The sequence below is a fragment of the Vitis vinifera genome, chromosome 8 (assembly GCF_030704535.1).
Source record: "Vitis vinifera cultivar Pinot Noir 40024 chromosome 8, ASM3070453v1".
Lineage (NCBI taxonomy): Eukaryota > Viridiplantae > Streptophyta > Magnoliopsida > Vitales > Vitaceae > Vitis > Vitis vinifera.
The window spans coordinates 22388977-22407482 of record NC_081812.1 but is presented as its reverse complement, the minus strand read 5'-3'; the positions used below and the strand labels follow the sequence as shown (position 1 = coordinate 22407482).

Sequence of the window (18506 nt, the reverse complement as noted above, 5' to 3'; positions counted from 1 at the left end):
AAATCTAAATCTAAATCTTATAAATCATTACATTGTTTAACATAACATTTCTATTTACAAAATTTATATTTAAATAAAAAAAATGTATCAAATGTTACCCTTTTAACATTTGTAATTACTTAAGATCTTTCATATAGTATTTTCTCAAAAAATAAAAATTCTTATTTTCTTTTTTCACAACGCATAAAACTTCCCTATAAATATAAAAAATGATATAAAAATATTGATAACAAAAAACTATTTTATAAATAATTACATATTTAAATGTTATTTAAGGTGACATTTCTATCTACAAAATTTATATTTAAATAAAAATTATCAAATATTACTTTTTAACACTTATAATCACTTGAAATATTTCATCTTTTTTATGAAACACAAATTTTTTTCTTTCCTTACTCAAGAAATTTAAGTCCAATCTTCAAATTTGATTATCAAAACACATCTTATATATTTTTCACATATTTTCCAATACAGTAGTTAATATTATTAAATTAGTATAAGGATGGTTGGTAGGATTTCCTTATTTTAGATAAGTGTTAATTATTTAATTAAATAACAAATTATATTTGATATTTAATAATAAATTATAAAAAAAAATTATAATATTTAGATATGTATAAGATGCATGTGATTATTTCTAGATCATCTCTACTATAAGTTTTTTTTAAATTTTTTAATGACATGCTATTTACAGATGAGAGGACATTTTATTAGTAAGTAAAAAGTTAGCATTTTAATACTGGGTTAAAAGTGGTTAAGTACCCCCAAAGTAAATAATGGATACCAAAGACCAACCCATTAAAAAAATAGTTATTTTTAAAACCCCACGAAACGGTGAACAGTCAACCACACTCGCACGCAAGCGTACTTAAAATGCAAGAGAACGCTCAAAGAAAACCATTGGCCACTTCACAGTTTATTTTCTGGACGTCTTCTCCTTTCCCTATCAGCGCCAGCGCCTAGATTTCAACGACTCAAATACCTCCAAAGGTAACAATCCTATCGAAACTTCTCTCTCATTTCTCAGAATATTTATATTCAGAATCCTATTTCACTTCTTTCATAGTTTTTCTTCATTCAATCTCTAGTTTTTTCAGAGAGATCCCGATCGATTTGAAGCAAGGCGATCTCATACTAGTTCGGGATCTGCCTTTGTTTTTTGTTAGCCTATTCCCACTTATATAAAAATAATTATAAAATAAAAATCTTTTAAAACTAATTCAATTTTCATACGTAAAAGATAATACTTAAATGATAAAAATAATATATTTGATAAAAATATATATAAAATATTAATATATTTTAAATAATTATTTAAAATTTGTATTTTATAAAGTATTTTTTTTTAATATGAAAGTACGGAGTTGAAGTTGTGGTTGTATTCTATCTTCGGGCGCTGTTATAAAAGTGATTTTTAGCTTCTTTTTATCTATTTTTTTTTCCATTCTCGTCTTTCCTTTCGTGATCAAAAAGTGAATCCCCAAGCCACAGATATAAGAGGAATAAAAAAATAAAAAATAAAAAACACATGAAATATAACTTTCTTTTTTTACATAAATACCAATTCTTTAATTCCCACCGCAGAGAGCAATTTTCAATACATAAAATTTATTTATGGGTAGAGATGACCTTGGGCGATAAAATATTTGATCAAAAGATGAGATAATACCTATATTTGAAAAAAATAACTTTTATATATTGAAAATTCCATATATATATATATATATATATATGCTCTTTTAACTTTTTTTTGCCTTTAAACTTTTTATCAAAAAAATATTGGATGTAAGATAGGGTTAAAAATAAAAATATTACTTTTTCTGGAAAAAATAGTCTTTTATTTTAAAAGGGACATGTATATAATCTAAATATATTTAAAGACATTGATATAAAATATGGATTTTAGATTACAAATTTGGGAAATTAATTCATTAAACCATCCTTTATTTAATTTATCAATTTTTTTGGAAGAAATTATATGATTTCAAAATTCTTCATTCTTCATATAAGAAAAGAAAAAAATAAATTTAAAATGCATCTAAATATTTACAAACATTTATATAAAATATGGATTTTAGATTTATAAATTTGGGAATTATTTTATACTATTAATTCATTAAACAATCCCTTATTTAATTTATCATTTTTTTTTTGAAGAAATTATATGATTTCAAAATTCTTCATTCTTCATATAAGAAAAGAAAGAAATAAATTTAAAAAGCATCTAAGAGAAATTTATTTAATTTAAACCTCTCTTTTATTCTTTCTCTTTATCGCTATAAGTTACATTTATGCAACTCATCAACTTGGTTATCTTTGATTCTTAAAAAAATTAAGGGAAAATACAAAGAAAAGAAATATATTTAAAGTAAATAAATTATTTTATATGCTAATTAATACTCATATTAATTGTTTTAATTCTTCATTAAATACTTTGGAAATGAATAATTTTCTAATTAATTTTAATTATATTTAACTTTTTTATAGGATAATCAAACATTATAAAATCATTTTCTTAGTTTTTTTTTTTTTTTTTTTTTTGTGTATGTCCCGACATCCAAACATAAACTTTATATTATATCATCTCAAATTAGGCTGAGATTGGGCCTTACTAGTCTTGAATAACGATCTCAATAGCTCAAACGGCCCACCCACCATATAATTGGGCCGGAAGGCCCAACTTCATGCTGACCGAGTCTAGAATTAAATTGACCCAAAAATAAAATAAAAAGCAAATGGCCCAAATAAACATCGTCATCACAAAACTATGGAAATCAATGGAAAAACATTTTGTATATCTGTGGTTATAATGCTGTATAATTTATTTATTTTATTTTATTTTGATATTGGGTTTATGTTTTTCTGACCTTTATTTAGATTTAGAGACCCTAAGCAGGCAAGAAGCTATTGACAGATCAAATAGAAAGAGAAAAAGTGTAGAGTTTGTATACCATGGCTGATGTCCAAGACCACGTCATTCTGTTCCTCATCTGGCTCATATCTTTCATCCTGGCCCGAGCCTTGTTCACAAAATACCGGACCAGGGTGCGACGTCCACCGGGCCCACTAGCACTACCTATCATCGGACACTTCCACCTCCTTGGCTCAAAACCTTACCAATCCCTTCACAAACTCTCACTCCGCTATGGACCGCTTTTTCAATTCTACTTTGGTTCCATCCCTAGTGTGGTAGTTTCCTCCGGGGAGATGGCAAAAGAGTTTCTCCAAACCCATGACATTTCATTTGCCAACCGACCCAAACTCAGCAATATTGATTATCTATTCTATGGCTCAAATGATATTGCCTTTGCTTCATATGGACCCTATTGGAAATTCATGAAAAAACTTTCTATGACCAAACTTCTAGGTGTCCAAACACTAGATAAATTTGTCCCAGTTATGAGAGAAGAGAGACATCTATTTTTGCAGACACTACTGGGAAAAGCTGAAGCAGGTGAGGCGGTTGATGTAAAGAAAGAGATTATGAGGCTAACAAACAACTTAATAACAAAAATGATCATGAGACACAGATGTTCTGACAGCGAAGATGATGCTACTGAAGTGAAGGAGTTGATGACAGAGATGATGAAGCTCATAGGCAGTTTTAACTTGTCGGATTTTGTCTGGTTTTGTAAGAATTTAGACCTACAGGGGTTTAAGAAGAGGGTCAAAGAAGCTCGTGCAAGGTTTGATGCAATAATGGAAAGGGTCATGAAGGCTCGTGAAGAAGAAAGGAGGAAGAAGAGGGACATGAATGATGCAGGAGTCGCAATGAATGACTTTCTTGATATTTTACTTGATATCATGGAAAATGAGAAAGAGGAGATGAGACTGACAAGAGAGAACGTCAAGGGCATCATTTTGGTAATTAATTCTCACTTTTACTAATTCATAACCATATGAATTAAAGAAGTTTTGTCCATTAAACTAATTGAAGAAGGGTAATTCTTTTTTTTAACTTATTCAGGATATTTTTGGAGGGGGAACAGAAACATCTGGTACCGCAGCAATATGGGCAGTAGCGGAGCTAATTAACCACCCAAACATTATGGAGAAAGCGAGACAAGAGATCGATTCTGTAGTGGGAAAGGACAGACTTGTGGAAGAATCAGATATCGCAAACCTTCCTTATCTTCAAGCCATTGTTAAGGAGATACTTAGGCTCCATCCTCCTGGCGCATTAATCGCTAGAGAATCTACAGAAGATTGCACCATTGGAGGTTATCATATTCCTGCAAAGACCCAACTATTTGTTAACCGTTGGGCTATTGGAAGGGACCCAAACTACTGGGAGAACCCACTTCAGTTCTTGCCCGAGAGATTCCTGACAGAAGATGGGAGTCTAAAGAGTCACTTGGATGTAAGGGGCCAACATTTTCATCTGCTGCCATTTGGGAGTGGAAGGAGAATTTGCCCTGGAGTTTCACTAGCACTGCAGGTAATTCAGACAAGCCTGGCTGCTATGATCCAGTGTTTTGAATGGAGAGTTGGTGATGGAGGAAATGGAAATGTTGATATGGAAGAGGGGCCTAACGCAGTCCTTGTACACCCTTTGATTTGTGTCCCAGTGGCTAGGGTCAATCCATTTCCAAAATATACAATGTAAACAAAGCGAACCTAAATGCTAGGTTGGTTGGCGAAAAATATGTATGTTTTAAGATTTCATTTCTACATGAAATATGTTATATCAAGCTCTTTGAATAAAAAATTATATTATATTCTCGTATTATTCACATTTGACTCAAATTATTTATTTTTATTTTTAGGAAAGTTAATATTTGTGTTTGTGTAATTGCAATTTTGAGTTCAACTAAGAAAATGGTGTGTTGAGTTTTAGATGGTGAGATGTTGATGGAATAGAAATAGAAAGTGATGAATAAAGCGAATCTTTGATAGAGTAGAGGGTAGTGTTTGAGTGGAAAAAGTGAGCAAATAATGGAAAAGATAGGGAAAGAAATGTATAAGGTTTGGATAGAGAGAGATCGATGGAGTCTTGAGTCCAAATTTATGAAGTTTATTAATAAATAGATCTTTCATTGTGCCCTTGTATAGTTTAGAATTCATTTGAAAATAGCAAGGGCACAATGAATGAAGGAGGCCAAGGAAGCAGTTTTGTCTTCACCCCGTCAAAGGAGTAAAAAAAAATTGATAAATTTATTAAATATACCATATTTCAAATAATTTAATTTTATATATATATATATATATATTTCATTCAACCAATGTTGTTAAAGGAGTAAAAAAAATGATAAATTTATTACATATATGATATAAAATAATTTATAGTTAATACAAAATAATAAATTAAATTAATAATACACAATTTATTAGATTGCTTTTATAAAAATTTTAACATTCAATTAGACTTATCATTTCAAAGTTCATTCAAGTAAATGCTAAAATTATCTTTATCTTTAGCTTTTATAAATAAAATTTTATTCTAGCGTTTATTATAATTCAAGTGAAATAAATTTTTGAGACATGATATTACACTATTGATCACATGTAGTTATCAACATGTGTAGGTCTCATATTATTGATAGTCTCAAAATTATTTATTGATAATAAAGAAAAAAAAAAAGCAAATTCAAGGATAAAATTATTTTAAAAAAAATTCTTAAGCCACCTTTTTCATAATTATTGCATCCAATACATCCTATCTAGTAATTCTCCCATAAAAAAAAAAATGAATAATTACGTTTTGGACCAAATTAGACTCAAAAATTAAGTTTTAATTCATATAAATTCATCATTTAAATCTAAGACTCAAAAGAAGTGTAAAAATTGAAAAGAATAATATAATTTTTTTTATCTTTTCATAAATAACCTTTGCTCATTATGAAAAAAAAAAAAAAAAAATCATTAATTAAAATTTTATTCCTTTTGTAAATCTCAATAAAATTTAATATAATTTAATGATTCGAAAAAAAATACGTCATTTTCTAAATTAAAAAATAAAAATAAATTATTATTATTATTATTATTTAAAAATCAAACATCTTGAAAAATATATCAAAATTATGTATATAAAAATAACTAAAAATATATCAATTTTTTTAATGATATATTTTTAAAAATAATAAAATTTTAAAATAATTATTAAAATAATTTAATTTATCAATAAAAAATAATTTAAAATTCATATTATCCGGAACCGAGCTTTGGACGCACATGTCCAAAACACAATTGTCCCATCAAAAAAATCCCACGAAACGTGTCTGACCGTCCCATTGCCTTAAAGTTCAAGAGAATGCTCCGCGAAACCCTCGCCACTACACAGTTTATCCAGCTTGTCTTCTCGGTCTACACAGACGATTTCCCTTTTAATTTTATTTTTATAAATTAGTTTGAATTTTTAATTTTTTGTAATATTAATTTTTTTTAAAAATTTATTTTTTGTAATATTAAATTTTTTTAATAAAGAGACGATTAAAATTTTATCCGTGGAACCTCAACAAAAACTACTTGAAATTATTTTTTTTCTTTTAAGAATAATTTTTTTAAATTACCGTTGTCAAAAGTCCACAAAACGTGTATGACCGTCCCATTGCCAGAGATCAGTCAATCACATAGGCGTCCTTAAAATACAAGAAAATGCTCCACAAAATCCTCGCCACCACACAGTTCCATCTCTTCGTCTTCCCTTCTCAGCGCCTGCGCCCAAATTTCAACGGCTCCAATATCTCCGAAGGTAACGATCCGATCGAACCGTCTCTCCGATTTCTCAAAATCTTTATTTTTAGATTTCTATCGGTAATTTATTGCGTCACTTCTTTCATATTATTTCTTCATTTCATCTCTAGTTTTCAGAGAGAGATTCCTGTTGATACCTCGCGTCCCTGACGATTCACGTAGTTGCCAAATTGATGGATGCGTAGTTCTCAACCAATACAGGTTCTTAATTTAGTTGGTTTACCTGCAAAAGACGTCCAGACAGGGTGTCCGGACGCACCCTCCGATGGTTTTGTTAGCCATGGTTAGAGAGAGATAATCAGTTGGCTTTTTTTTAGGTATTGCAAGCTTACCTTCCTCTTTGTGTGAAGATTGATATATATCGTATCAGAAGCTTTGATTCCCTCTTTAATGGCAGGGAGATATTTTGTGTTGTTATGATGACATTAGGTGGTGGCAGGGCTACCATTACCCTACGGGCGGCTGACAGAGATCGTGGTAGGTGTTCGTGGGAAGTGACTTGTTGTCACTTCATCTTGTCCCTTCACTCTACAGGTGGTGAAACGTGGGCCATGACAGGCTGTTGTGATAACGTGTGAGACTTGCTTACTTTAGTCAATGATCCGGACCATTATATCCGGATGGACTACGTTGGTCATCCGGATGTATCGTGGAAGCTGTCCGGATGTTTTATGTTTATAAGTGTCGTTTGACCTTCCTTGAGGCAGGCCGGATATGAGGGCGCGTCATGTGTATCCGGATGGGGTGATCTGGATGGTCTGCGTGCTACGTGTCAATATGAGGTGTGTGGTACGTGTTCTCAGGAGGAGGGGTCCCTACAATTCCGACCGGTCTGAAGCGAGGTGATCACGTACCTGTTCGGGATCTCTCTCTAATTTTTTTTTTCCTCTCTTTTTTGTAGTTTGTACAAGTGTTTTTGTTAGGTTTTAGAAGTTATGGGTATATTCAATCTTTAGGGGCCGTTTGGATCTCCGAGGAAAGTGTACGCACATCCAAAAGTGATTTTTAATTTTTTAGCTTCTTTGTATTTATTTTTTTTCCATTTCCGTTTCTTTTGGTGATCCGAACTGAATCCCGGAGCAACGGATGAAAAAAACCAGTAAAAACTCTCTCTCTTTTTCCAAAAAAAAAAAATACAAAAGATAAGGAATAATTTAAAGTACATAGTAATTAAAATAAATTTCATTTTATTATTTAGAACTTAGAAACGATAGATAATAAAAAGGAAATTTTCTTATGATTTTTAAGTTGAATTTATTATGATAGTTAGAATTTTTCAAAATCCTGTACGATATGGGCTCAAGCCCCATGTCAACCCAAAATTTAAGGCTTAAGTCCAACCCAACTTGTAGCCCAATTGGACCCATTGCCTTTGATCTCGAAACAATCCCTCATTTAATTTACAGATGAAAATAAAAAATAACACTAATGATTTTTATTTTTTGATTTTTTGAAAAAATTATACTGTACCTTTTCAAAATTCTTCATTCTCTACATAAGAAAAGAAAGACAGAAAATTAAAAAGCATGAATGAAAGCATTATTAAATTTAAACCACTTTTTTATTCTCTATCTTACACAAATTAGATTTATGCAACCCATCACCAAAACATTTTATATCATGTCAAGTTGAGCTGAGATTGGCCCTTACGTGTCTTGGATGACTCCAAAAGCTCAAAATAGGACCACAAACCAGGCCCAACCAACAGAGAGTTGGGCTTCAAGGCCCAACTTCATGCTGACCCAATCTAATGGCATACCACCAACCTGCCCCATTATCACACAAATGGATTGGGATTGAAAATATAAATAACATTTGCCAAATAAACATTGTTGTTATCACAAAACTGTGGAAATCAAGCTTGAGACACTTTGAACTTATACTCTATTTTGTAGCTAAATAGTAACAAAAGACTCATTCTAGATTTATTTAGCTCCAAGATACTTTGCTTTTGTGTGACTCCTTGTAAGCAATGTTTAAGATAGAAAATATTATTTTTGTACTGAGAGACAAAAGCTACGACTAAAAGTCTAAAACAAAGACGTTTTCATTAGTTTTATAATGATTTGTAGATGCAAACAAGGACTTAAGATGATATTGTTTTTCTTTTATTTTGATAGTGGATCTGTTTCTTCGACCCCATATCGAGAATTAAAGATCCTAAATCAGGCCAGAAGTTATTGACAGATTACGAGTAAAAAAAGATAGGAAGAAGAGTGCAGAGTTTGCAAACCATGGTTGATGTCCAAGACTATATCATTCTCTTCCTCATTTGGCTCGTATCTGTCGTCGTGGTTCATGCCTTGTTCACCAAGTACCGGACCAGGGTGCGACGACCACCGGGCCCACTAGCCCTACCTATCATCGGACACTTCCACCTCCTCGGCTCAAAACCTCACCAATCCCTTCACAAGCTCTCGCTCCGCTATGGACCGCTATTTCAACTCTTCCTTGGTTCCATCCCTTGTGTGGTAGTTTCCTCTCCGGAGATGGCAAAAGAGTTTCTCCAAACCCATGATATTTCATTCTCCAACCGACCCAAACTCAGCAATGCTGATTACCTAACCTACGGCTCGGTTGATCTTGCCTTTTCTTCATATGGGCCCTATTGGAAATTCATGAAGAAACTTTGCATGACCAAACTTCTCGGCCTCCAAACACTAGAGAAATTTGTCCCAGTTATGAGAGAAGAGAGACATCTATTTTTGCAAACACTATTGGGAAAAGCTGAAGCAGGTGAGACAGTTGATGTTAAAGGAGAGATTATGAGGCTAACAAACAACTTAGTAACAAGAATTCTTCTGAGGCACAGGTGTTCTGGGAATGAGGATGATGCTAGCGAAGTGAGAGAGTTTATGAAAGAGATAGTACAGCTCACAGGCAGTTTTAACTTGGCAGATTTTATCTGGTTTTGTAAGAATTTGGATCTGCAAGGATTTAAGAAGAGAGTCAAAGAAGCTCGTGGAAGGTTTGATACAATGATGGAAAGGATTATGAAGGCTCATGAAGAAGAAAGGAGGAAGAAAAGGGATCCGAATAATGGAGGAGACACAGTGAATGACTTGCTTGATATTTTACTTGATATAATCGAAGATGAGAAAGAGGAGATGAGACTGACAAGAGAGAACGTCAAGGCCATCATCCTGGTAACTAATTCTCACTTTTACTAATCTCATAATCACATGTATCATATTCATTGCCTAAACCCAATCCAATCAAAATTTCTATACCAGAAAATAACTGAAGAAGTTTTGTTTATTAATTTACAAAGAGTGATTTTTTTAACTTGTCCAGAATATTTTTGGAGGGGGAACGGATACATCTGCTGCAGCAGCAGTATGGGCAGTAGCAGAGCTAATTAACCACCCAAACATTATGGAGAAAGCAAGACAAGAGATAGATTCTGTAGTGGGAAAGGATAGACTTGTGGAAGAATCAGATATCGCAAACCTTCCTTATCTTCAAGCCATTGTTAAGGAGACACTTAGGCTCCATCCTCCTGGTGCAGTGATCGCTAGAGAATCTATTGAAGATTGCACCATCAGAGGTTATGATATTCCTACAAAGACACAATTATTTGTTAACTTGTGGGCTATTGGAAGGGACCCAAATTACTGGGAGAACCCACTTGAGTTCTGGCCTGAGAGGTTCCTGAGAGAGGATGGGAGTTTAAAGAGTCAGTTGGATGTAAAGGGGCAACATTTTCATCTACTGCCATTTGGGAGTGGAAGGAGAATATGCCCTGGAATTTCACTAGCACTACAGGTTGTTCAGACAAGCTTGGCTGCTATGATTCAATGTTTTGAATGGAGGGTTGGTGGAGGAAATGGAAATGTTGATATGGAAGAGGGACCTGATGCAGCCCTCGCACACCCTTTGGTTTGTGTCCCAGTGGCCAGGTTGAATCCATTTCCAAATTATACAATGTAAACAAAGTGACCCTATGCCAGAAATGTCTATCATATGGTGTAATTTTTAGCAAGAATTTCATTTTCAGTGGTATATGATTTGTACAAGGAATAAAATGAAATGGAAAATAGGTATATCATACTTATTAGTTTAAAATAAAAGCTATATCATGACTAATATTTTCTAAAAGACGAAACCCCTCTCTTTTTTAGTACTATTTGAAAATTGTTGCATAATTTATCACTTAGTAAGTAATTTTTTTTTTTTTTTGTTAGCAATATTTGTGATTAAAAAATTTAAAATTTAAAAATAAAAATATCAGAATGTTAAAATATATAAAGACATTTTCTATGTATTAAATATTATATTAAATAATACTTGGTTAGTATTGCCTACTTATCCTATTATCTTATATTTTATATTTAATCAAACATGAATGGAACATTATTTTTTACCTTATTATTATAAATCACATACTATATGGAATCGATCAAAAGTATTACAAGAAATTATTACAATCAAAAGTCAAAAACCTTATGCATCTCGTTAGGTATTTCAAATCCTATTGGAAATTGGGTTATGTTACAATATTCAAAGACCATCATCACAAGGGAAAACTTAAAAGAAGATAAGATTTAAAATTTTTATATTTTATATTGTATTAATTTTCTAAATTTCAAAAATAATAATAATAATAATTAAGACCAAAAGAAAATAAAATTTTATTAATTTGGTTAGGTTATAATTAAAACAAGTAATTATATTACATTAGATTTTGGGAAATCAAGGCTTTGTTTAGATTTTATAAACTAGAAAGTAAAGGAGAAAAAAAAAACCTTAAAATCTCTTCTTTTTTTTTAATGAAAAAATGTAAAAGGAAATTAAAATATAATAAAAACTATTCAAAATTTTATTTTTTATAAATTCCACAATTTTTATAAAAACAAAATTAACATAATAAAAAATATTGAGTTTAAAACTTGTTTTTAGACACCCTCTGAAAATATTAAAACAAAAAAACTTCCCGACTCTGAACCATTGGGTTAAAGCTCATATTTGTTATAAGGGTTGCCCCTCCTAAACTTAAACTATTGGCTGGGCGGCTAGTTGAAAGGAATTACAAAAGTATTAGGTGGGACTTAACTTTCATGGAGGTAATGGAACCAATTTTTTAGAATAAATTAAAATATTCGACACTGCAGAAAGTGATTAGAGTTCAATCCAAATGAAAAGATACAACTCAATGTTGACAAACCCTGTGAAGTTATCTGTAAGCTCAAGACCCACGAGCGTGACCCAACTAAAAATATGTTGGTGGGGGACCAAAAATTCAGTGTCTGGGAGGTATTTATCATATAATTAAGACAGAGACAGAAAAATATATGTTGGTGGGGGACCAAAAATATGTTGCTGTATCCTATCATAGTGAAAATTAAGACAATATTTATCATATAAACAGACAGAGACAGAAAAAAAAAATAAACTTGAAGAATAGTAAATAGCCAAAACCACGTTAATGTCGTCATGCAAAAAATGCAACTAACATTCATTGTTCTTCAATCAGCGAACCATAATTGAGGGCTTGTTTGTCATGTCCCTTTTGTTTTGAATTCCTTGGCAGTGTTATCAATCTAAAACCAATCAAGAAATTTTCATTAACATATTGGGTGCAGTTCGCTATCCAAGCACAATAATTTTTTTACCCTCAAATATCACGAGCTTCCCCTTCATGGGCAAGGTTTGGAGAAAAATCGGATTTAACAAGAAGAAGGATAATTAATACCCTCTATTTTTTTCCCTCAAATATCATGTCAAGAGCTATCAATATATTTTCTTGAAATTTTAATAAAAAAATGGGAAAACTTTTATCATTAGTCATAAAGGCATCGTAAAGATATACTTGTTCCAAATGGTGATTAATATAACCATAGTCTTGATTCATATGTCTTTTTGCTCGTAAATAGGATTCTCTTGAATAAGAATGATCAAATTATCATTGTGTTTATTGTCGTTACTCTTAAGCATGTTATAATAATAAAACTTGAAATAGGTAAATATTGAAAAAAAAAACCCTTAAAAAATAGTAAATCGTTTATTAAAATTATGTCTTCAAAATACAACTTTACAATGATATTGAAATTGTATTTTAAAAACATAATTTTAAGACAAGTTACTATATGGCACTTTCAACAAAACTCATGTGATTTAAAGTGCCATAATTTTGTCAATAATTTTAAAACTATCATTTTTCACAAATAATTCTACTTACTTTCCATAAATTTATCTAAAATCCCATTATTGAAAGCCTATCATGCTGCATTAGCTTGGGTCATTCAACTCTAGGTGATGTCGAGGGAGTAGGAAACTAGTAGGATTACACTTATGGCCCTCCATAATTGCGAGGTGACATGGATCATGACGATAGTAGGACACAGCCACAAATATTAGTGCCTTTGTTTATAAGGCTTTCGAGCCATTTGGTGGAACGTCACAGCACATCTTCTTATTTATTAGTATTGTCCTCCTCATTTCTACCCTAGATTAGGATGGCCGCCTAGAATATGTAGTACATTAGTAACTAGGCACCAAAAGCTATTATTAGTTTCAAATTAATGATTAAATACACCTATTTAACATCTTTTTATTCCAATTTTTATATATAAAAATAAATAAAATAAATGAAATGTACTATCTCCATATAAATAAGTATATGAATTAATTGGTTAAAATGAACCGAATGATCCCTTAATATGTGAATCTAACATTTTTTATGTTTTTACTTGAAAAATAACTCATTCTTGACATAAACTGTCTTTTACAATTTCACCAAAATCTTGAACCTTGCTACAACCTATTTGGATACTATTACAAAGTTTTTACAAGTTATTCTTTTTAAGACAAAATTAAAATATTTTTAGATGGTTTTTTCAAATGTTTTGAAAAATAACTGAAAATGTAAAATTATTTTATGCATTTTTACATTATAATAATGTAAAACACTTATGAAAAATAAATCAAAAAACTATTTTTTGTAGTTAGATTTTCAAATAGAATTTAATTTCTTAAAACAATTGAGAGTAATTTTTAAGAAATGTGCTCAAAACCTATTTTTTTAGAATTATTTTTAAAAACTTTCTCAAAAAGACTTGAATTTAATGTTATATTAAAATTGTCCACTAATAAAAATTTAATGTAATTAACTCAAATTTGGAAGCAAACTGTTTTTTTTTTTCCCTATGAAAATTCATTACGATATTTTTGAAGAATATAACTATTTCTTAGTTAATATTCTATGCCATCAAAATCCTGCAACCCTGAACCAATTTTTAAACTTTCCCCACATCTCCCTTTTTCTCTCTCTCTCTCTCTCTCTTGCTTATCACCTGCTATAGGGTCATTGTTTCTATCATGTATTAGGATACTTTAATCTTGGTGGCAAAAAATGGCACAAGGTCCATTAGTCCATATGAGACCCAACAAAAAGGGGGTAATAATATTGAGTGGTTTTCTTCTATATAAGAGACCAACACCCTGGTTTCATTTTGCAGCTTAAACCATGGCTGATTTCCAGAACTACATCCCTTACATTCTCATCGGGCTCCTATCAGCCATCATGGTCCGGCCTTTCTTCACCAAATATCGAAGAACAAAACTTCGTCTTCCACCCGGCCCCGTTGCCCTACCTATCATTGGACACCTCCACCTTCTTCTTCCTGTCTCGAACGTTCATGTAGTCTATCAGAAGCTCTCATGGCGCTATGGACCCCTAATGCACTTCTTCTTTGGCTCTGTCCCTTGTGTTGTTGTGTCCTCTCCAGAGATGGCAAAAGAGTTACTTCAAAACCAAGATGTTGTATTCTCCAACCGGCCCAAAAAGGTCGTTGCTGAACTTGTAGCCTATGGCGACGCTGACCTTACATATGCTCCATATGGAGCAAAGTGGAGATTCATGAAGAAACTGTGTATGACCGAACTACTTGGCATGCAGACGATACACCACTTTGGTCCCATTAGGCGCGAGGAGAGGAACCGACTCTTACAGAGACTACTAAAAAAGGCCAAAGCTGGTGAGGCGGTTGATGTTAAAGCTGAGCTTTTGAGGCTAACCGGTGACATAGTGTCAAGAATGAGTATGAGCCGAAGATGCTCAGACAATGAAGATGAGGCTGCCGGGGTGAAGAAGTCGATACTAGAAATGGCCAGTATGGCAATGAAGCTTAATGTGACAGATTTTATCTGGTTCTGTAAGAAATTAGATATTCAGGGTTTCTTAAAGAAGGCAAAGGCAGCTCGTGATAAATACGACTCCATGATCGAGAGGATTATAAGCGAGCATGAAGAGGCGAGGAGGAAGAAGGAAGCAGGTGATGGGAATGGTGAAGTGAAGGATTTGATTGATATGTTACTTGATACAACAGAAGACGAGAAGGCTGAGATGAGATTGACAAGAGAGAACATTAAGGCCTTGATGCTGGTAAACAGACTATTCTTATTACATACATATATAATACCTGCATCTGCATAACATTAGACTTTGAAGTGTATGGCACTTTTTCATTATCCCAATCCAACTCAATCAAAATCTTTTAAACAAGAAAAAAAAATTTGGACAATAATAAACCAACTGATGGCGTGAATTTTTTTATAATTTGTGTAGAATATGATTGGAGGAGGGACAACTTCACCTGCTCATGCGATGGAATGGGCACTCGCAGAACTAATTAACCGCCCAAATCTTATGGAGAAAGCAAGACATGAAATTGATTCTGTCGTCGGAAAGGACAGACTGGTGGAAGAATCAGATATTACCAACCTTCCCTATGTTGAGGCCATTGTGAGGGAAACGCTAAGGCTTCACCCTCCGGGTCATTTCATTGTTAGGGAATCAATTGAAGACTGCAAAGTTGGAGGCTATGACATTCCTGCGAAGACCCAGCTAATTGTTAATGTGTGGGCTATCGGAAGGGATCCAAATTCCTGGGAGAACCCACTCGAGTTCCAGCCTGAGAGATTTCTCAACGAGGGAGGTATAAACAGGCGATTGAATGTAAGAGGACAGCAGTTCCATCTGCTGCCCTTTGGTAGTGGAAGAAGACTTTGCCCCGGAACTACACTAGCACTGCAGGTTCTCCATACAACCATTGCTGCTCTCATTCAGTGCTTTGACTGGAAAGTAAACGGCAATATTGATATGAAAGAGGGATTTGGCTCAACCCGAGCAACCCCCTTGGTCTGCGTCCCAGTGGTCAGGCTGAACCCACTACCAATATATACAAGTTGAAGAAAGCCTAAATGTTAGAGTCGTATCTTTGATGTGGCAGTGCTTTCTAGGTACTCTGTATGTAAAGATCTGAACGTTTGTTCTATGTTCGGTTAAGTTGTGAATCGTGTGTCTCATAAATAAATTTATGTATTCTCGCTGCGCCATCCAGCCGCATTCCCAAATCCATACTATTGAAAGGAATTCCTTATCTATAAGGTAAAACTTAATTCCATGGTGGGTGGCCATTTAATTTTCCAAAATAAATCAGAAACGCCCAAACTGAAAAGTTAAAATGGTTTAAATATTTTGAAACTTTTGAGAAGCAAATATACAGCTTTCCCATGGGACATAAAGATATAAATTTGGGCTGCAAATCCAATGGCTTGATCATACTGATGATTAAGTTGAATCCAATCCAAATTAAAAAAACAAATCTCCTTTACCAATTTATTTCATTCCTCCCCTTTCAATCGAGCTTGGCAAGAGAGTAAGTAAGCCAATCTACCTCTTCCTTTCAGAGTTAATAGCAAGGGCAAGCACTGGATAGGACATAAGCAGCTCCCATTTCTGTTCTATATAGGAAAAGAAGAGCGCATTTAGATTAACAATCTCATTGCCTAGTCCTCTTGTTGGCATCTTCAGTCAAAGAATGCATATTCTAACACCATCAGCTCCTCTAGTGGACTCAGAAGAAGGGCCTGAATCCTAGATGTTAGGCTTAGCTTAAATCTAACACAAATTAAGAAACAATCAACATAAATCCAATCTAACCTGATCTTTAACCCGAGCTACTCAACTCAAGCTCAATTCAAATTAAACTCTAATTATCCAGACCTTAACCTGAACCCAACACAAATTGAATTCGAATTGAAAAAACATAATTTAAGTCCAACTCAACTATTGAAAATAATTATCCAAACCTGTGCAAATGTCAAGGTGTATCAGACCAACACGGCCAAATTGTACTCTTTATATAAACTAATGAAAACAATTAAAACTCATATGCAACTCTAAGATACTATGTATGAAATTTAACTAATTGGTGTTATTACATTATTTGCTAAAGTAGAAAATTGATGTCTAATGTGATTTATTTTATAAATTTGTACTTAACACTCTAAGATGTATAATTATTTATTTGTAATTTCCTCTAAAAATGTCAAGAATTTTACCAATTTTCTTTTGAACTTGACCACTACAATCTAAAAGATATTTAAAAACAATTAATTAACAAATTAATCACAATCAAGCTACACACATAACTAATTTAAACAAAATTAATTACAAATGTATAAAATTAATTTAAATACACCACGTTCAAAAAGATGTTCAAATTTATATGTAACTGTTTAAGTTCAAATGTACATATTTAAACTATATAAAGATTTGTGTATACAACAAATTTTTGTCCTTAGAAAGAGAATAATTATTTGGAAGAAAATTAAATGATCTATTTAAACAAGTACCTTATTTGGCTATTAAAAATTTATTTAGTAAAAATGAATTTGGTAGAAAAATAAATGAAATGAATTTGAAGAAATATATAAAAATAATTTATTAACTTCAAATCAATTTTTTATTTTCTTCCTTTTTTTTTTCTCTATTTTCTTTGTCAAAATTTGTCTCAAATTTTCCGCTGATTAAGAGTGCTAACATTAATTATTAAGATATATGCCATGGTTTCGTGTGGTTCTAGAACAGTGACATCAGATAAAAGTAAAAAAAATTGATGCTATAAATTTTATTAGGATGATTAAAACAATTAATCATCTTTAAGGAAGTATGTGGTTATCATTTCTATGTTTGATTAAAACAATCACAAATAATAAATACTTTAATTGTCTGTTTCGAAAACAACACCCGGTAGGGTGATATCCAAAAGCCACTGAAAATCTAGAAAGGCATCAAATTGTTTTAAGCAATTAGAATCAAGGCTTTGTCGGGTTCTTCATATGGAATGCTTTCTTCATATACATGCAGGGCTATGAAATGAAACATTTCAGTTTCAATTCGGAAAGGATAAACCATGTAAACTATTTTTTTAAAAAAATAATATATTTATAATAAAATTAGTAATATTAGTCAAGAATAAAATGTTCAATAATAATAAATGTAATTTTAAAAGTGAATATTTAATATTAATAAAAGGATAAGGATTGTATTTCAGTGAATTTTAATACTTAAAAACATATGAAATTACATTTAATACCAAAATAATAATTTTTATAATTCAAAGCTACTCTAGGACATAAAAATAATGATAATCTGTGCCCCCTTTTTTGTAATAGCTTTTAAATATTTATATTGCCTTTCATTTTTGCAATACATAGCTTGATTGAATTTACCAAAGCTTGAATAGAGATAATTAAAATTTATTTTTTATTTTTGTTGTATAAAAAAATTACTTCTAAAATTTGATTTTCTATATATATATATATGAATTTTGGTTTTTTTGTAGGGCCAATAAAGCTTAAAAATAATGTTGGTTCTAATATACACAATGACAATGATACAGGCCAGGGATCAAGCGATTGCAAAATTTCTATCTACACAATGACAATTAACATTGCTAATATACCTTTTTGGTGTTCATGTAGTAACATAGGCTTTAATAATTTTTTTAAAATACTGAGGTACA

The 18506-nt window shown here is 31.9% G+C and overlaps 3 protein-coding genes across 3 annotated transcripts; all 3 read left to right on the top strand.

Moving 5' to 3' along the window:
* Positions 1-914: 914 nt before the first annotated feature.
* Positions 915-4699, top strand: LOC100265763 (cytochrome P450 93A2). Its single transcript, XM_010655527.3, has 3 exons — positions 915-993; positions 2881-3867; positions 3971-4699. The coding sequence occupies exons 2-3, from the start codon at positions 2956-2958 to the stop codon at positions 4607-4609; spliced, it is 1551 nt and encodes a 516-aa protein (XP_010653829.1). The 5' UTR covers positions 915-993; positions 2881-2955; the 3' UTR covers positions 4610-4699.
* Positions 4700-6562: 1863 nt separating this feature from the next.
* On the top strand, positions 6563-10698 carry LOC100243444 (cytochrome P450 93A3). The gene is made up of 3 exons (XM_002277116.4): positions 6563-6694; positions 8817-9842; positions 9991-10698. Exons 2-3 carry the CDS (start codon positions 8931-8933, stop codon positions 10624-10626), a joined length of 1548 nt encoding a protein of 515 aa, XP_002277152.1. The 5' UTR covers positions 6563-6694; positions 8817-8930; the 3' UTR covers positions 10627-10698.
* Positions 10699-14171: 3473 nt separating this feature from the next.
* LOC100248575 (cytochrome P450 93A3) lies at positions 14172-16032 on the top strand. The gene is made up of 2 exons (XM_002277094.4): positions 14172-15079; positions 15263-16032. Exons 1-2 carry the CDS (start codon positions 14219-14221, stop codon positions 15884-15886), a joined length of 1485 nt encoding a protein of 494 aa, XP_002277130.2. The 5' UTR covers positions 14172-14218; the 3' UTR covers positions 15887-16032.
* The last annotated feature ends 2474 nt before the right edge of the window (positions 16033-18506 follow it).

Excerpts from the sequence above, each read along its gene's own strand:
- LOC100248575 (XM_002277094.4), top strand. The coding sequence starts at position 14,219 with ATGGTCCGGCCTTTCTTCACCAAATATCGAAGAACAAAACTTCGTCTT. Across the intron at positions 15,080-15,262 it reads ACATTAAGGCCTTGATGCTG|AATATGATTGGAGGAGGGAC; the intron begins GTAAACAGACTA and ends TAATTTGTGTAG.
- LOC100243444 (XM_002277116.4), top strand. The coding sequence starts at position 8,931 with ATGGTTGATGTCCAAGACTATATCATTCTCTTCCTCATTTGGCTCGTA. Across the intron at positions 9,843-9,990 it reads ACGTCAAGGCCATCATCCTG|AATATTTTTGGAGGGGGAAC; the intron begins GTAACTAATTCT and ends TAACTTGTCCAG.
- LOC100265763 (XM_010655527.3), top strand. The coding sequence starts at position 2,956 with ATGGCTGATGTCCAAGACCACGTCATTCTGTTCCTCATCTGGCTCATA. Across the intron at positions 3,868-3,970 it reads ACGTCAAGGGCATCATTTTG|GATATTTTTGGAGGGGGAAC; the intron begins GTAATTAATTCT and ends TAACTTATTCAG.